Genomic DNA, 19,372 nt, shown 5'->3' with positions numbered 1-19,372 from the left:
CAAATAATTATTGGCTCTTCCCCATCATCTCATCTCAGCATAGCTATTAATCAATGCCATTATTCCCAGAAATATAGATTCCTTAGGATGTTTTGGAGTCGAATGGGCTGACTTGTTTCCTTGATCAATGCCAAATACTTTACAGTGCATACAATGACTGGTAATTAACATGTTCTTCAGGCAGTTTTGAGATTCATCATGAAATGTATTGGAATAAAAGGCTCACAGCTGCAATGTTACTTGCCTGTTGTCCCCATTGATGTTACCTTGACTGCTAACTGTTTCTGCTTTTGTTACAGGTGCAAATCAAAACCTCTGTATTCAATCTACATCAGCATATTGATACCACCTTTTTTAACTGATATCTTCAGAAATGTGCTAATGCATAAACATTCTCCCAGCAATCTTTATTCTGGCAACTTGTCTGGATTCCCATCTTTGAAAAATTGCATCAGTCAGACCGTTCATACCAAGGAATTGCAAACTATGCCTGTCTCTGCTTTTCCCTGAAATATTGACCAAGCAGTAATGTAAATTCCTTCCAGCATGCAGAAGAGAGCTAGCAATAACTGATTTCAGCGTGTTAACCAATCTGTATGCATTACTGTTGTAATAAGGAATTTCAATCAATAAAATAATACAGATCAGAATACATTTTTTACAGTCACTCTCTAATACTTTATTTCCTGAAATAAATTACCACAAAACCCACTGATGTATAACTTCAGTATCATCACAATAATAAAACTTGGAGCCAATTTATTTTCACCTCTCAATAGCTGAAACATGAGATTATATAAGTAATTGCTTATTACATTGGTTTATTAAAAAAATGCATTCAGCTTCATAAGCACATTATATTTAAGAACATGTGAGTCAATCTTTCTCTGATCTAATCAAAGTATCTTTCTGTAGAAATTCTGAATGCAGATATGGACTTTCTTTGCATATATATTACTTCATTTTGTTGGTAGCAGCCAGCATAGATGCAAAAATCGAATTCTGATTTTCTACTAGCACAGCTGGCTTGTCAAATTCCACAACCTGTAAAAGAATAACTGAATATTATAATTATCTTATCTGCACTCTAACGAATGCAGACTAATGAAAAACAGTAGGCTGTATATTCATGCTGGTAATAATGAATAATGATGTTACAACCAGAGTTGTGAATTTTAGCATTGTAGTAAAGATGAGCTTTGCCTATCTAATGGGGGAGGGAAAACACAACTACCATCATATCACATTGCTATTCCTAGTCAAATAGTTATAGGCTAGTCTTATACCCACTAATATTTTAAAATATTTAGATAAATAACTCCATCTGTATGTTCTAACAGCAATTCCATTTATATTGTGCCCTCTGCTACCTAAAGTATAGTTATTTAGATTTACAGTCACTGTTTTTAAATAGATATAGGATGGGACTATTTTAAACTTTACAAATGACCAACTCATGGATTTTTATCTAATTCAGTGACAACAGACTATAAAAATGGTCACTGTCTAATGGTCAAGTGATTAAACACGGTGATACGGTTGTAGAAGCAGGGTTGTCTATTGATACTGTTAGCAGAGACATACTAATAGTGTCTAAAAATGTCTAGGGCATTTGCAGGATATTCTACAGGGTATTCCTTACCTTTCCATTATCCATAACTAGAATTTTGTCACATTCCAGAACTGTGTTTATTCGATGTGCAATTGTCAGCATTGTGCAGTCTTTAAACACTTCTCTGATGGTTTGCTGAACCAATGAATCTGTTTCTGAATCAATGGATGCTGTAGCTTCATCTAAAACAATTATCTAATGGGAAACATTACACTAAATTAATCATATAGAATTTCTTCATTAGGAAGAAAGAATTTCATTTGTATAACACTTTTTCAAGTGCTCGGGAATTAACAGAGAATGAGTTAGTTTGAAATAGAAACACTGTTGTAATATAGGCAAACACTGCAGTAACGTCAACTCTTTTCTTCTCCGCCGATGCTGCCAGACCTGCTGAATTTTTCCAGGTAATTCTGTTTTTGTTTTGGATTTCCAGCATCTGCAGTTTTTTGTTTTTATCACTGCAGTAAGCTATCCAGGCTGGACGTGGTGAGGAACAAAAATTAAACACCACAACGTTTACAGAAAATTGGAATTAGTATGGTAACTGATCACATTTTACTTGTTCTACAAGTATACCCATTAGTCTACAGTTTTTTTTAACAAGAGCTTGGTTCCTATTCTTGAAAATGCCTAATTTGTTTAATTTCATTTTCACAATCTAATGTATCTACATAACAGCTGTGACCCTACTTCAATAAGTACTTCATTTGACATGAAGAAGCAGTTTTAGTATTTGTAATAAGGCTTTCAATATGTGAAATATTCTCTTTTTCAGTCATCTTTTTGCTTTTACAGGGTTAAAACCATCCACACTTCTTGTGTTGGTGCTTTAATTTACTAATTGTTCTAGCAGGGAACAATAACCTCAAATCAATGCAATAACTTCAGAAAAAAACTTCTAGGTTAATGTAACTGACCTGTTTTCAGCAACAGTCAACTTTAAGATATTTTACATAACATCTGTTTAGTCCTTTAATGCTTTTCATCACTTTGTTAAAGCCTAACTTCAAGCTTCTTTTGCTTACCTTTGAATTTCTCAGAAGTGCTCTTGCCATGCAAAGCAACTGACGTTCTCCAACAGAAAAGTTTTCCCCGTTTTCAATCACCTCTGACTGCAGTTTCTTTGGAAGTTTTGAAATCTTCAAAATAGAATCAATTTTTCACAATGAACAGGTAACAGTAGTTTTCTTGTTCTGATAATTGTCCTGTTTCTCCCATAAAAGTTTGAAAATGGTCTTTAACCAATCTGTGTACATGAGAATGTAACCAATGCCTTTGCTGATGTTGGTTATCAGAATTGTGGAGATCTAAAGAGTAGAATAAGTGTTTTATAATCTTAGGGCTGAATTTTCACAGCCCATTGGGATTGGGCTGGGAGACAGGAGGGCTACCAATATGCCAGAGGAAAGCGTCGGGAAGGGAGCCTGATGTATCCCCGCTGCCATGTCATATTGCCAATGGGAAGAACTTGGCATCTTGCTGCCCGTCAAGTATTAAGCCAATTAAATGATCAACTAAAGGCCACCTCTCCCCTCCCATGACCACTTTGCCAATGTCAGGAGGGCTCGCCGCTACATGGGACGACTATCAAGTAAACTCTGGCAGCCTGCCAATGGGTGCTGGGGGTGGGGTAGGGCCCTCCTTCTTGGATATTCCACGGCCCAAGGTGGGCTCACCTGGTGGCAATGGTCGTCCCCCCACAGCAACTGTACTCCTGTGCGCTACCCTGATGGAGCCTCTTAATTGGCTGCCACTGGCAAAATGATGCCCCGGGTCCTGCCACCTGCAGCTAGAGGAGCAGGTTCACCCCCCACTTTCAGCCGCAGCAGCAGGACTTCAAAATCACTTATAAAATTCAGCCCTTAGTGTTTTATATTTCATAATTGCTATTTATAGAATAGGGCCAAACTAATATAGAGTTTAACAGTAATGCAGCTTGCATGCTGTTAATACTTTGTTGGATTGGTAATCTTGCTGTATCGTGATCATTGGATAATGGCACTTTCTGGAACTGTATTGACCAAAGTTAATTGTTCTTTGTTTGAGTGCTGAAGGAAGAGTTGGTACATCTAACAGTCACGTTCTCCTGCAGTTTATTCTAAAATAAATGCATTCCTTCGAAGATGGTATTATTCTTTTAAAGCTCATTCTTTCTGAAGGGCAAGCTTTTGTTTTAGTACAAAGATAATGAATTTAAGGCATAGTAAATTTGAGTACTCCATCTCAAAGGGAATTTAAAGCATAGTCCCGTGCAAGCTTCTCTGATTGTGACTAGATCATAAAATAACACCTGATGTACAGTTTGAACAGAGGTACATCATGGAGTAAATATTGGATAAGACCCAAAAATGAGCTTTGGAATTGCGAAATTCATGCTGCCTGCTCATTGCAGCATGGAACTAGCATTAAGTGCGCTGTTGAATGACTGGACTCCTGACTAGGCAGTACTAAATCCTGAGAGATTCATATGAGTTCAAAATAGCATGGGCTTCTTAAAGCAAGCTGCTTAAAGCTTTTAAAGGGGAGGTGCATTTTAGCTCGAGGAGGTGATTGAATTCATAGCATAAGTGGCTTTGCCTTGGCAAAGACACAGAAATGGCACAACATGGCGGAGTTCAAGCTTCTCCAGTGCAGAGCTGGAGGCTTTGGTGCAGGAGATCAACAGAAGGAGTGGGTTCCTCAGTCCACAGAGGTCCAAAAGGCCCTCCAGACAAACTCCAGAAGGCAAGGGAGCAGAGAGCCATACAGATCACTGCCAGCAGTATAGCCCTGAGGGCTTGGATGTTGTGCCAAAAGAAGTTCAATTACGTCACGAGATATCAATGTCAGTCAATGCATCTTCAACATTCCAGCAGCTGTGTAACTGTTCAAGACACCGCACCTTCATCTCTCATTCACCAATTTCCACTAGTCACAAATCATTGCTAACATTCATGGCTTCCACTCATCCTCACAGACTAAGCATTGCTGCCTGTTTGATTGGCACCCCATCCATCACGTTAAACATTAATTCTCTCCACCACAAACGCATGATGGCAGCAGTGTGTACCATATACAAGATGCACTGGAGCAACTCACCAAGGCTCCTTCAATAGCATGTTCCAAAGCTATGACCTCTGCCATTTAGAAGGACAAGGGCAGCAGATGCTTGGGAACACCATCACCTGCAAGTTCCTCTCCAAGCCACACACTAGCCTGACTTGGAACTATACTGCCTATACTATATTTGGAACTTCAATATCACTGAGTCAATATCTGGAACTCCCTTCCTAACAGCACTGCTGGTGTACCAAAACCACATGGACTGCAGTGGTTCAAGTAGGCAGCTCATCACCAACGGGGTAGGTGGGGAGGGTGGAGTTTCAATTCAATCAATAAAAATCTGGAATTAAAGTCTAATGATGAACATGAAACCATTGTCAATTGTTGTAAAAACCCCTCTAGTTCACTTATGTCCTTTAGCAGAAGGGAAATCTGCTGTCTGACCTGGCCTACATGTGACTCTAGATCCACAGTAATGTGGTTGACTGATAAATGGCCTAGCCACTTAATGCTAGTTCCATGCTGCAACGAGCAGGCAGCATGAATTTCACAATTCCAAAGCTCATTTTTGGGTCTTATCCAATATTTACTTCAGTATGTACCTCAGTTCAAATAGTATCATTTGTATCAAACCACCAGAAAGTCAACAAGGAATGAAAGCAGATGGATCACCCGGTATTGACCTAAGCACTGGAAACAGTCTATCGGCCCTGCAAAGTCCTCCTTACTAACATCTGTGGGCCTTGTACCAAAATTGAGGGAGCTGTCTCACAGACTAGTCAAGCAACAGCCTGACATAGTCATATTTATGTAATCATGCCTTGCAGATAATGTCCCAGACACCACCATCAATGTCTCACCGGCAGGGCTGACTCAACAGAGGTGGCGGCGCATTGATATACAGTTGAAAAAAAGTTGCAACATCAACTCTAGACTCCATGAAGTCTCATGCCATCAGGTCAAACATGGGCAAGGAAGCTTCCTGCTGATTTCCTGATGTACTGCACGCCCCCCCTCCCCCCTCGGCTGATGAATCAGTGCTCCTCCATGTTGAACACCACTTTGAGGAAGCACTGAGGGTGGCAAGGGCACAGAATGTACCCTGGGTGAGGGACTTCAAAGTCCATCACCAAGAGTGGCTCGGTAGCACCACTACTGACTGAGCTGACTGAATCCTAAAGGACGTAACTGCTAGGCTGTGTCTGTGGCAGGTGGTGAGGGAACCAACAAGAGGGAAAAACATACTTGACCTCATCCTCACCAACCTGCCTGCCAGAGATGTTTCTGTCCATTGTAGTATCAGTAGGAGTAACCACCGCACCTTGTGGAGCCAAAGCACCGTTTTCACATTGAGGCTACCACCGTGCTAAATGGGATAGACTTTGAACAGGTCTAGCAACTCAAGACATGGCAACCGTGAGACGCTGTAGGCCATCAGCAGCAGCAGAATTGTACTCAACCACAATCTGTAACCCCATGGCCTGGCATATCCCCCACTCTACCATTACCACCAAGCCAGGGAATCAACACTGTTTCAATGCAGAGTGCAGCAGGATATGCCAGGAGCAGCACCAGGTATACTTAAAAATGAGCTGTTAACCTAGTAAAGCTACAACACAGGACCACTTGCATGCCAAACAGCATTAACAGCAAGTGATAGACAGAGCTAAGCAATTCCACAACCAATGGATCAGATCTAAGCTCTGCAGTCCTGCCACACCCAGTAGAGAATGGTGGTGGACAATTAAACAACTCACTGGAGGAGGTGGCTCCATAAATGTCCCCATCCTCAGTGATGGGAGAGCCCAGCACATAAGTGCAAAAGATAAGGCTGAAGCATTTGCTGCAATCTTCAGCCGGAAATGCAAAGTGGATGATCCATCTCGGCCTCCTCTGGAAGTCCCCAGCATCACAGATGCCTGTCTTTAGCCAATTTGAATCACCTCATGTGATATCAAGAAATAGCTAAACGCTCTGGATACTGCAAAGGCTATGGGCCCTGACAGTAATCTGACAACAGTACTGAAGACGTGCTCCAGAGCTTGCCACACCCCTAGCCAAGGTATTCTAGTACAGCTACAACATGGACATCTACCCAGCAATGTGGAAAATTGCCTTTACAGAAGAAGCAGGACAAATCCAACTTGGCCAATTACCGCATCATCAGTGTACTCTCGATCATCAGTAAGGTAATGGAAGGGGTCATGTTCAGTGCTATCAAGTGGCACTTGCTTAGCAATAACCTGCTCACTGATGCCCAGTTTGGGATCCACCAGGGTTACTCAGCTCCTGACCTCATTCAGCCTTTGTTCAGACATGGACCAAAGAGCTGAACTCCAGAGGTGAGGTAAGAGTGACTGCCTCTGACATCAAGACAGTATTTGACCAAGTGTGGCATCAGGGTGCCCTAGCAAAACTGGAGTCAATGAGAATCAGGAGGAAAAATCTCCGCTGGTTGGAGTTACACCTGGCTCAAAGGAAGATGGTTGTGGTTGTTGGACGTCAGTCATCTCAGCTCCAGGACATCACTGCAGGAGTTCCTCAGGCAAGTATCCTAGGCCCAACAATCTTCAGTTGCTTCATCAATGACCTTCCTTTCATCATAAGGTCAGAAGGCGGGAATGTTCGCTGATGATTGCACAATGTTCAGCACCATTCCCGACTCCTTAGATACTGAAGCAGTCCATATCCAAATGCAGCAAGACCTGGACAATATCCAGGCTTGGGCTGACAAGTGGCAAGTAACAATCATGCTACACAAATGCCAGGCAATGACCATCTCCAACAAGAGAGAATCTAACCATTGCTTATTGATATTCAATGGTACTACCATTGTTGAATCCCCCACTATCAAATGCTGGGTGTAACCATTGGCCAGAAACTGAACTGGACTAGCTATATAAATGTGGCTACAAGAGCAGGTCAGAGGCTAGGAATCCTACGACGAGTAACCCACCCCCTGACTCCCTAAGACTGTCCACCATCTACAATGCACAAGTCAGGTGTGTGATGGAATACTCCCCAATTGCCTGGATGAGTGCAGTTCCCACAACACTCAAGAAGCTTGACACTGCCCAGGACAAAGCAACCCGCTTGACTGGCACCCCATCCACAAACATTCACTCCCTCCACCACTGATGTATAGTGGCAGCAGTGTCTACCATCCACAAGATGCACTGCAGGAATTCACCAAGGCTCCTTAGACAGCTCCTTCCAAACCCACGACCACGATCATGCAGAAGGGCAAGAGCAGCAAACACATGGGAACACTACCACCTGGAAGTTACCCTCCAAGCCACTCAACATCCTGACTTGGAAATATATCACCGTTCCTTCACTGTCACAGGTCAAAATCCTGGAACTCCCTCCTTAACAGCACTGTGGGTGTACCTACACCACATGGACTGCAGTGGTTCAAGAAGGCAGTTCAAGAATGAATAAAAGGCCTCACAGCCTTATCTTCCCACTTGCACCATCTGGAACAGGTTGTGCAATACTCACTGACACACTTTTCTCTCTTGCAGAAAAGCCAAAGGCAGCAGCTAACTGACCAGGGTAGGCACAGCTGTCTGTCCTCAGCTTGATAGAGAAGATGGTGCTGGCCATCACTGGGGTGGCCATGACTGAAATTGTGGCCAGAGATAGGGCTAAAAGGATCAAAGATGCTCTTCCTAATCCTCCTTTTCACATCCCATTTCCCTCTCTGCACACAATCTCTTCTGATTTCCAACCTGCAGGTGGTCTATGCTTGCACTGCTGGTGGTCCCTCCTCCCCTTTCCATGACCCTATCGTTGTGTCTTTTCTCCTTTCAGTGGTCAGGCTGTGGAGCAGGCCAGTGAAATGGAAGAGCAAGATGGGACTGATGACAATGAAGCACCATCACTTGTCAACATACTTGTGGCTATCAGCTCAGAAGCTAAAACTGTGAGGGTAGCTTGGAGGTGAAATGGTGAGTCACTGAACATGAGTGATCTGCAGCCAGGAAAAACAGGTATCAGCTCCCAGAGAGTGAGATTGCACGCATGTTCTGCCGCAGGACACTCAGATGACTACTTTGATGGAATGGAGTACAGGAAAAGGCTGATCGGTTTGCACACAGAAATGTTTGGTGCATTGACATGACTGCCAGAAAGTCACTGTCAAGGAGCATGGAGGAGTCCGGCACCAACTTGGCATGCGGTTTTGTGTGGAACGGAGTGGTGGTGGCCAACTGCTTGAGATCACTTGTGGAACCAACCATGATGCAGCGTCCGATGGCCGATGTCTCAGCTTCCATTGCAGTATGAACAAAAGCCAGAAAATGCCTGGCTGCCCCAGTGGGAGCTCTGACTGAAGTCACGCAAGCTCAGCTTGTTGTCATGTAAGCTCAGACTGCTGTCATCATGCTTTTGGATTCCAGTACTCAAAGGGACTTTCTCACAGTAGTTCAGTAACCTATCCTCCAAGAGGAGCTGTCCCGGGGTAGAGGCAATAGCTTTGTGGAAAACAAACCTGTTGTCTTCTCTTGGGATGACAGCATTCATCCTCCCACCACTGCCACCCTGCCAGTGCCCTTGCTGTTATCTGTCAGCCAGCCAGCCCAGACTGCTACTGTCCAATGCTGAGGTGGTTCACTCCAAATTTGGACCTTCTAGCCCCAGAGTCTCCCCCACTGAAAGTCAGCAGCCTTCCACCAGTCATGTTGCCGCCACTGGGACAGTATTGCATAGTAGCGTTAAATCAGGGAAAGTCACACGGAAGACAGGCACCAAGAGAATGCATGAGGATGATTAATTGATTTTTATATGGAGCATTGGATGTTTTGTTTGATAAAATTGGTTTGGAATGTTTGTTTTGGGGTGGTTTTTATTTCAGCATTGTGATCAAGAGATGTTTGATGGTCAATATCAGAGTAAAAGTGTGTGACTGTTACTGAATGGAGAATTGGGATTGCGTTCACTGATACCACAGTCAGATGAGCTGCCTCCCCCCTTCTTCCTCCTCCTGCTCCTCAGCTGTTCACTATATCTCTGGTATTTCAATAGCTGTGTCCACATGATGGCAAGAATGTGCAGGATGGAACAAACTATGACAAATCATGCCATACACACAGAAGAGCACTGCAGGTCTCCCCCAGAGTGCCCCAGAAAGTGGAAGCATTGCATACACTCTCATTAGATGTGCACTGCCCACATTTGTTGGGCTGCATACTGACGTCAGAAGCCAAGTGGCCAGAAGATAACTCTTGTCTCCCAGTTGCCACAATCTGGTTTGATGTGGTGGATAAAATACTGATGGTAAAGTAGACTGGAATAGATAAAAGGCAGCATGACCGATATTCGGATACCAGGCATTCACCTACATGACGTCTCGAGCATGGCCGCACACTAGCTGGACTCTGGGGGACAGGAACCCTTTGCAGTGGTGATATATCTCTGCATTTAGGTGTGGTGTCTGCAAAGTAGCATTTGTGCAATCAAGGCAGGGTGCACAATGGGGAAGTCCTCTAATTTTTTAAGATGGAGGTGAGGAGACATTTTTTCTCTCTGAGTGTTGTTAGTATGTGGAATTCTCTTCTCCAGAAAGCAATGGAAACTGCATCATTAAATTTATTCAAAGCAGAGTTGGACAGATTTTGATAGACAAGGGAGTCAAGGGTTATGGGGGGAAGACGGGAACGTGGAGACCACAACACGATCAGCCATGATCTTATGGAATGGCGGAGCAGGCTCGAAGGTCTGAATGTCCTACTCCTGCTCCTAAGTCCTATGTTCCTATGTTCCTGGTGAAGCTGTATGCACACTCTGCCTGCTTCTCTGGAAAGAGAAAATGAAATGTATTCCCCTCTCCTGGCATACAGAGCGTCAGTGGCCTTGCTTATACCGCAGCGGGCAACAAACTGTGAGATGTTGGAGTCTCCACCCGCTCCAGCCAGTCGGCCTGTAAGGATCCTGATGCAAAGACGTTTATGGCAGCAGTCACCTTTATAGCTTCTGGCAGCATCATCCTCACCCTACCATGAAGCTGCAGGTCTGTTATGTAACAGGTGACAGAATTCAATAACTGCCTCCTTTGTAAAATTAAGACATCACACACACTGTCCCCCATTAAGGTTGAGATAGGAGAATTGCACCCTGAAACCCTTGGTGGATGTGACCTCCTGCTGAAAACTGCCCTCTACCTCCTCCTTCTCCCTCTTCAAGTATCTTGTTCCCCTCTGTGTTGCTGCTGCTGAATCTCCTCATGCTGCAGGCTAGGGAGGATAGGAATGGCAGCACCCATGACCAGGGGCAAGTGGCCGGAGCAGAATCCTTGAAGTGAGAACCAAAGCTTTTACCACTTGCCACACCACTACCAGGAGGCTTTACCAACTTTGAGAAACATTAGAAAACTCAAAGCACTTCTACAAATTTAGGCAAGAGCTTGTAGAAAGCAATCAACAACTAACCCTGAAATAATTTGATGACCTTTTTTGGATCCCTAATTGCCCTTGAGAAGGTGATGGTGAGCTGCCTTCTTGAACTGCTACAGTCCATCTGCCACAGTGCTGTTAGGAAAGGAGTTCCAGGGTTTTGACCCAGCAACAGTTCCAAGTCAAGCTGGTTTGTGGCTGAAGGGGAACTTGCAGGGGGTGGTGTTCCCATGCACCTGCTTCCCTCGTAATTCAAGGTGGTACAGGTCATGAGTTTGGGAGGTACTGTTGAAGGAGCCTTGGTGAGTTACTGCAATGCATCTTGTAGATGGCACACATTGCTGCACTGTGTGTTGGTGGTGGAGGGAATGAATATTGAAGGTCGTGGATGGGTTACCAGCCAACTGGGCTGCTTTGTCTTGGATGGTGTCGAGCTTCTTGAATGCTGTTGGAGCCGCACTCATCCAGGCAAGTGAAGAGTATTCCATCACACTCCTGACTTGTGCCTTGTAAAGAGTAAACAGGCTTTGGGAAGTCAGGAGGTGAGTTATTTGCCGCAGAATTCCTAGCCTCTGACTTGATCTTGTAGTCACAATATTTATATGGCTAGTCCAGTTCAATTTCTGGTCAAAAGTAGCCCCCAGTATGTTGACAGTGGGGCATTCAGTGATGGTAATGCCATTGAATGTCAAGGGGCAATGGTTAGATTCCTTCTTGTTGGAGATGGTCATTGCCTGACACTTGCATGGCACAAATGTTGCTTGGCACATATCAGCTCAAGCCTGAATGTTGTCGAGGTATTGGACATGGCATTGTACATGGACTGCTTCAGTAACTGAGGAGTTGCGAATATTGCTGAACATTATGTAATCATCAGCGAACATCCCCATTTCTTATTTTATGATGGAGGCCATTGATGAAGCAGCTGAGGATGGTTGGGCCTCAGATGTTACCGTGAGGAATTTATGCAGCAATGTCCTGGGACTGAGATGAATGATCTCCAACAACCACAACCATCTTCCTTTGTGCTGGGAATGACATCAACCAGCAGAGAGTTTTCCCCCTGATTCCCATTGACTTCTGTTTCTCTTCGGCTCCTTGATGCCACACTCAGCCAAATGCTGCCTTGATGTCAAAGGCAGTCACTCTCACCTCCCCTCTGGAGTTCAGTTCTTTTGTCCATGTTTGAACCGTGGTTGTAATGAGGTCAGGAGCTGAATGGCCCTGGCAGAACAATCAGTGAGCAGGTTATTGCTAAACAAGCACTTTTGTTGACCTCTTCTATCACTGTGCAGATGAACCAGTGAATGTACTGGTGAGTGGGTCCTGTCTGCTGATGAGCACATGTTCAACTGTGCAAAGTTGAGTGCGGACATTAGCTGGAGCATTCAGGTCGAAAATGACACCACTAGAATCAAATCAGTAGTACACATCACCATCTGCCTCATTTGTATACTTCCGGCACATGTTACTAATGTATGCTCTATAATCCTTAATGAAATGGTGCTTGGCGTGGCCCACTACAGATGTGTGCATGTGCAATACAGATGCCATTTTACACCAAAACAGACACAAGGGGGCTGAATTTTGTGGCCAGTGCACCTGCCTTGCTACTTAAAGTATGGCTGAACACATTATCTGGAACTCTTGCTGAAATAATCTATAAAATAACACCTACTGTGATTATGGAAACACTTTTTGTGCCAAGGAGATTCAGCAGCAGCAACACAGAGGGGAACAAGATACTTGAAGAGGGAAGAGGAAGTAGAGGACAGTTTTTAGCATTACAAAAACAATCTAATGTTGTTAAAATATAAAGCAACTCTAAACTCCACACAGGGCCATAGGAGTATAATCACCTGATTTATTAATATTAATGAGTGTAATGTTTTTGTCTTTGAATTGTTTTAATCATACCATATCTTTCATATAGGTCCTTTCAAGAGCTTCCCAAATTGCATCCTCTTTGTAATTCCCAAAAGGGTCTAAGTTGTACCTTTGGAAAAGTACAAAAATTAATTAATTGGAGATAAATTCAAGTCAACATTTATATAATAATATATTTAATATTTATTTATATTTATTTATGACCATTGAATTGAAGTAAGGTGCTATTACTTTAAAGGACGCAGATGCTTGGTTATCAGGATGCTAAACACGGTCGAAATTTAAACAAAATACTGCAAGATTGAAAGTGTTACACAAAAACACTCATACAAAACCATATGACAGGATATGGGCCATGCAAATGATATCTAATCCTGCTACTTCAAACAATGAGTTGCAATCTCCAGCTCTGTAAGGAGACGCTATCAGACTTAAATACAAACCCTGGTATATAATACTTTTGAAATACCTGAATTTTTCAAATTTATTCAGATTTCTCTGATGATAATAAATACCAATTCATGGATTTGAATCTTGAAAATATACGAAGATTATAACACTTCTAGTCGCATTACAAAAGGAGAAGGAAATAGGTGTCACAGAAACCTGGATCTAATTGTTCAATGCTTCCACTGGGGTTATGTGGTGTTCACAGCTTTGCTACTGAAGCATACCTATGGGGATAAAAAACCTGATGTCCTACAATGATGCCAGTGAGTCAGATGTAACTTCATGTGAATTGTCTACCAAAAAAAGTAACAAGTGTATCTGGCTTTATTATTAATAAGCATTTTTGTTGATTGAATTTGGCTACATGACCACTGTTTTCTTGGCTCATGGTAATTTTTGACTTTCCCTGTTACTTCTACTTTCTCATTCTTAAGTTGTACTGTGTGCAGCACAATAGCAGGAATGTTGGTTTGTACTACATGTGAAGGTGCCAAATGTAGGTCAGAAATTTTCCGATAGAATGGGATGAGAACAAAAATCCTGCACTCCAATGACTTAAGCACTTCGGAGTGGCTGGTTCTAGGTGGTATGGATTGAAACCTCTTCACATCCAGGGAAAATGCAGTATGTAGGAAAGATTCCAAAAGAGGAATCATGGAGAAAATTGAAAATAAAACAATATTGTATCATGCCTTCAACATCTGCTAATAATTGTGGAATATATGAAAAGTTTTTACCTCACTGTACCAACAAACAGAACTGGGTCCTGTGGAATGATTGAAAGTTTACTTCGCAGATCTTCCAAAGCAATAGTGCAAGTATCGACATTGTCAATCAGGATGGTCCCTGTGAATGGTTCAACTAGTCTGAACAACGCAACACTCAGTGATGACTTGCCTGCAACAGAAAACTGTCACTATCTTAAAAGTTTGTTTGCATATTACCAAAGTGATATGAATGTAGGCTCCTTTTTTTCATCTACATGCTGCCCCTTAGACATCATCTGAAAACACAGCATCAGTTTCCACAGGTGCCCTCATCCATGCCACTGTTATCTTTGTACTTTTCTACGCCAGCACCTATCCAGCCTCCCATGTTCTACCCTCTGTAAATTTGAGATTATCCAAATATTAGCTGCCTGTGTTCTAACTCATATCAAGCTCCCACCAGTCACCCACAACACTGTGCTTACTGACCTACATTGACTCCTAGTCAAGCAAAGTCTCGATGTTAAATCCCTTACTTTCAAAATCTTATGTGGCTTCATCCCTCTCTATCTCTGTAACCTTCTTCAGTCGACAATCCTCTCAGATATCTGTGCCCTCAGCTGCCTAAGCCCTAAGCTCTGGAATTCCTTCCCTAAACCTCTCAAGTCTCCCTTCCTCCCTTTCCTCCTTCCTTCAAACCTCTTTCTTTTTGTCAATGGCCCTAATATCTCTTAAATGGCTCTGTGTCAAACTTTGTTCAATAATATTCCTGTGAAATGGCTCAGGATGTTTTACCACTTTAAAGGTGACATATAAATACAAGTTTTTATTGTTGTAAGCCAAGATTTCAGGAATATTATAATATGAAGAAAGGAAGAACTCACATTTATATAACGTCTTTCACAAGCCCACAACATCCCAAAGGCTTTACAGCCAATTAAGTATTCTTGAAGTGTAGTCACTGACCTCTACCTCGCGGAGGCTGAGCATCAACTCGCAGACACTTCCTCCTACCTCTTCCTGGACCATGACCCCACCACTGAACATCAAGCCATTGTTTCCAGGACTGTCACTGACCTCATTTCCTCTGGAGATCTTCCTCCCACAGCTTCCAACCTGATAGTCGCCCAACTTCAGACGGCCCACTTCTACCTCCTACCCAAAATCCACAAACAAAACTGTCCTGGTAGACCGATCATGTCAGCTTGCTCCTGCCCCACGGAACTCATTTCTCGTTATCTTGACTCCCTTCTCTCTCCCCTTGTCCAGTCCCTTCCCACCTACATCCATGATTCCTCTAACACCTTACGTCACATAAAAAATTTCCAGTTCCCTGGCCCCAACCACTTCCGCTTCACTATGGATGTCCAATCCCTCTACACCTCCATCCCCCACCAGGATGGTCTGAGGGTCCTTAGCTTCTTCCTTGAACAGAGGCCCGAACAATCCCCATCCACCACTACTCTCCTCCGTCTGGCTGAACTTGTTCTCACACTGAACAATTTCTCCTTCAACTCCTCTCACTTCCTCCAAATAAAAGGTGTGGCTATGGGTACCCGCATGGGCCCCAGCTATGCCTGTCTCTTTATGGGGTATGTGGAACATTCCTTGTTCCAGTCCTACTCCAGCCCCCTTCCACAACTCTTTCTCCAGTACATCGATGATTACTTTGGTGCTGCTTCATGCTCTCGTCGGGACTTGGAAAAATTTATTAATTTTGCTTCCAATCTCCACCCCTCCATCATTTTCACATGGTCCATCTCTGACACTTCCCTTCCTTTCCTTGACCTCTCTGTTTCAATCTCTGGTGATTGACTGTCCACCAATATCCATTACAAGCCTATCGACTCCCACAGCTACCTCGACTACAGCTCCTCACACCCCGCTTCCTGTTGGGACTCCATCCCATTCTCTCAGTTCCTTCGCCTCTGTTGCATCTGTTCTGATGATGCTACCTTCAAAAACAGTTCCTCTGACATGTCCTCCTTCTTCCTTAACCGAGGTTTTCCACCCACGGTGGTTGACAGGGCCCTCAACCGTGTCCGGCCCATCTCCCGCGCATCCGCACTCACGCCTTCTCCTCCCTCCCAGAAACATGATAGGGTCCCCCTTGTCCTCATTTATCACCCTACCAGCCTCCGCATTCAAAGGATCATCCTCCGCCATTTCCGCCAACTCCAGCGTGATGCCACCACCAAACACATCTTCCCTTCACACCGCCCCCCCCCCCCCCCCGCCCCTCCCACCACCCCCGGCGGCATTCCGTAGGGATCGTTCCCTCCAGGACACCCTGGTCCACTCCTCCATCACCCCCTACTCCTCAACCCCCAACTATGGCACCTCCCCATGCCCATGCAAAAGATGCAACACCTGCCCCTTCACTTCCTCTCTCCTCACAGTCCAAGGGCCCAAACAATCCTTTCAGGTGAAGCAGCATTTCACTTGCATTTCCCCAACTTAGTCTACTGCATTCGTTGCTCCCAATGCGGTCTCCTCGACATTGGAGAGACCAAACGTAAACTGGGCGACCGCTATGCAGAACACCTGCGGTCTGTCCGCAAGAATGACCCAAACCTCCCTGTCGCTTGCCATTTTAACACTCCACCCTGCTCTCTTGCCCACATGTCTGTCCTTGGCTTGCTGCATTGTTCCAGTGAAGCCCAACGCAAACTGGAGGAACAACACCTCATCTTCCGACTAGGCACTTTACAGCCTTCCGGACTGAATACTGAATTCAACAACTTTAGATCTTGACCTCCCTCCTCCATCCCCACCCCCTTTCTGTTTCTTCCCCCTTCCTTTTGTTTTTTCCAATAATTTATATAGATTTTTCTTTTCCCACCTATTTCCATTATTTTTAAATCTTTTATGTCCCCCCACCCCCACTGGAGCTATACCTTGAGTGCCCTACCATCCATTCTTAATTAGCACATTCGTTTAGATAATATCACCAACTTCAACACCTCTGTGTTCTTTTGTTCTTTTTTCTGTGACATCTTTTGATTATCTGCTCCTATCACTGCTTGCTTGTCCCTACAACCACACCACCCCCCTCCGCTTCTCTCCCCCCACCCAACCCCCCACCTTAAACCAGCTTATATTTCACCCCTCTCCTTGGATTCAACCAGTTCTGCTGAAGGATCATGAGGACTCGAAACGTCAACTCATTTCTTCTCCGCCAATGCTGCCAGACCTGCTGAGTTTTTCCAGGTAATTCTGTTTTTGTTTTGGATTTCCAGCATCTGCAGTTTTTTATTTTTATCACTGTTATAATGTTGGAAATGCAGCAACCAGTATGCTCACAACAAGGTTTCACAAAAAGCAATGTGATAATGGCCAGATGATCTGTTGATCTGTTTCCCTTTAGAGATGTTCTTTGAAGGATAAATATTGACCAGGGCACTGGGAGAACTTTCCCATGCCTCTCTGAAATAATATCATGGAATCCTTTACATCCACCCAAGAAGGCAGATTATTTAGCGTATTGTAAACTGTACCCTTTTGAAACTCAACAGTGATTACTTCATCTGAACCCTTATTCTAGAAATCTTCTTCAAACTCACACTTCTGTTGGGGAGCTCACAGGGAATGTGGGTGATAGAATTAGGCCAATCTATACTCCAAACTGGAAGCACAGTGCCATGAAATTATCCCTTGAAATCCTAAACACAGATATCCTGGATGTACAAAATCTGTAGATATGCAGATTGATGCTAAGGAAAGAAATACTTTGTTGTGCTATCGCAATCAACCACAAATGCCTTGCTGCCTTGAATTGTTTGAGATTGCAGTTTTGCACTGGTAACTTCTTACCCCCTGATCTCTTCTCCTCTGTGCCACCACCCCCCTATATTCCTATAAAAGCAAACTAACTAATTTAATAAGTGTAGAGCAAGGGAAAGTTTAGATCAAAATTGCAGAAACAAGAGCAACAAATAGCAAGTCATTGTTGGAATCAGTATAATGTGTGGGGGTATATACTGTATTTTCTGGGAAACAGAATCACTCATATGTGTGAATATTTGTCATGGGCTTTTATTTATAACCACCCAGAAAACCTTCATTGTCCACTCTAATAAAGGTATTAATTGTACTGAAAAGGATGAATAGCTTTTCACTAAGATTAACAGAACGCTGATAGTATTGTTTGTATGTAGAATAGAGTCTGGAACATACTTACGGTGTTTAGCTTCTTGCCTGTCTTATTGTTTTAGGCCACCCCATCAAATAGACAAAGTCATCATTTTAATTATTTATAAACTCTTGAAATCAATCAGAGGTACTTGTTTGCGAGTTTCAGGATTCAGATTAGTGATTGGTTCCCTTTTATTTCTAAAAGATTGCTTTGGATTTGTAAGAATGTGAGTTTTGACAACCCAGAGACATGGCTAAAGGCAACACTAGGAGCTGGGTATTTCTGCTTATGGAATATTCAGGCAGGATTGACTGGGGAAAAAGGGATGGGTAGAAGTGTTACATTCCATTACAGCAGTAAAACATAGGAATAATGGAAGGGATGCTGTAAAACCTAAATCTCTTTGAATATGGCTAAAGAATAGGGACAAAAATGTTACTCTATTTGGAATATATTACAGAGTCCAGAACAGTGTAAAGGAAAAAGGGATACAGATATGAAGATAAATGAGAGAAAAAACAGCAGACGTATCGGGGTAATGATAGGAAACTTTAACCCAAATCTAATTTTTGGCTAATTAGAGTAATGCCAGTGGCAAATAAGGGATGGAGTTTCTACAACATGTCCAAAACTGTATTCTAGATCAGTATGTTTTTAGACAAACAAAGAACGAAGCAGTGCTCGGTCTCATTCCAGAAATTAAAATGGGTCATCTAAGCAACTCAGGATTTGATGAACAGCGACCATAATATAATTAGACACTGGTGTTTCCCATATAACTGCTTCTCTTGTTATAAACTCTGACTAAACAAGGCAGCTATTTTGCTATATATATTTTTAATGTATTCTATTGCATAATCAAGAATAGTATATTGCAACTCTTACCTGATCCAGTTCTTCCAACAATTCCAATTTTCTCCTGAGCTTCTATATTGACATGCAATCCTTTTAGGACTATTGGAGTGTTTTCTCTGTATTTCATCTGATAATTCTTAAATGTGATTGCACCATGATTAGGCCATTCCTTGGAAACAGTTGCATTTTTATTGTGAAATGGGGCTTCTGGAACACACGTCTGATAGAAATATATAATTGTAAATAACAGTGAACAAAAGTACTTCAGTGAATTGGGATTCAGAATGTA

General features: G+C 43.1%; 1 protein-coding gene across 1 annotated transcript in view; it reads right to left on the bottom strand.

Annotated features, from left to right (window-relative positions):
- Positions 1 to 954: 954 nt before the first annotated feature.
- abcc12 (ATP-binding cassette, sub-family C (CFTR/MRP), member 12) overlaps positions 955 to 19,372 on the bottom strand; it is a 110,892-nt gene continuing 92,474 nt past the window's right edge. The window contains exons 26-31 of the mRNA XM_041191683.1: positions 19,114 to 19,303; positions 14,124 to 14,283; positions 12,967 to 13,045; positions 2,641 to 2,754; positions 1,643 to 1,807; positions 955 to 1,044 (exon numbers count right to left, since the gene is read on the bottom strand). Coding sequence (XP_041047617.1) covers positions 955 to 1,044; positions 1,643 to 1,807; positions 2,641 to 2,754; positions 12,967 to 13,045; positions 14,124 to 14,283; positions 19,114 to 19,303 — 798 coding nt within the window. The remainder of the gene's footprint in view (positions 1,045 to 1,642; positions 1,808 to 2,640; positions 2,755 to 12,966; positions 13,046 to 14,123; positions 14,284 to 19,113; positions 19,304 to 19,372) is intronic.

Source organism: Carcharodon carcharias, chromosome 7 (genome assembly GCF_017639515.1).
Source record: "Carcharodon carcharias isolate sCarCar2 chromosome 7, sCarCar2.pri, whole genome shotgun sequence".
NCBI lineage: Eukaryota > Metazoa > Chordata > Chondrichthyes > Lamniformes > Lamnidae > Carcharodon > Carcharodon carcharias.
Note: the sequence above shows the minus strand (reverse complement) of the source record. Positions and strands in the feature narration are given on the sequence as shown.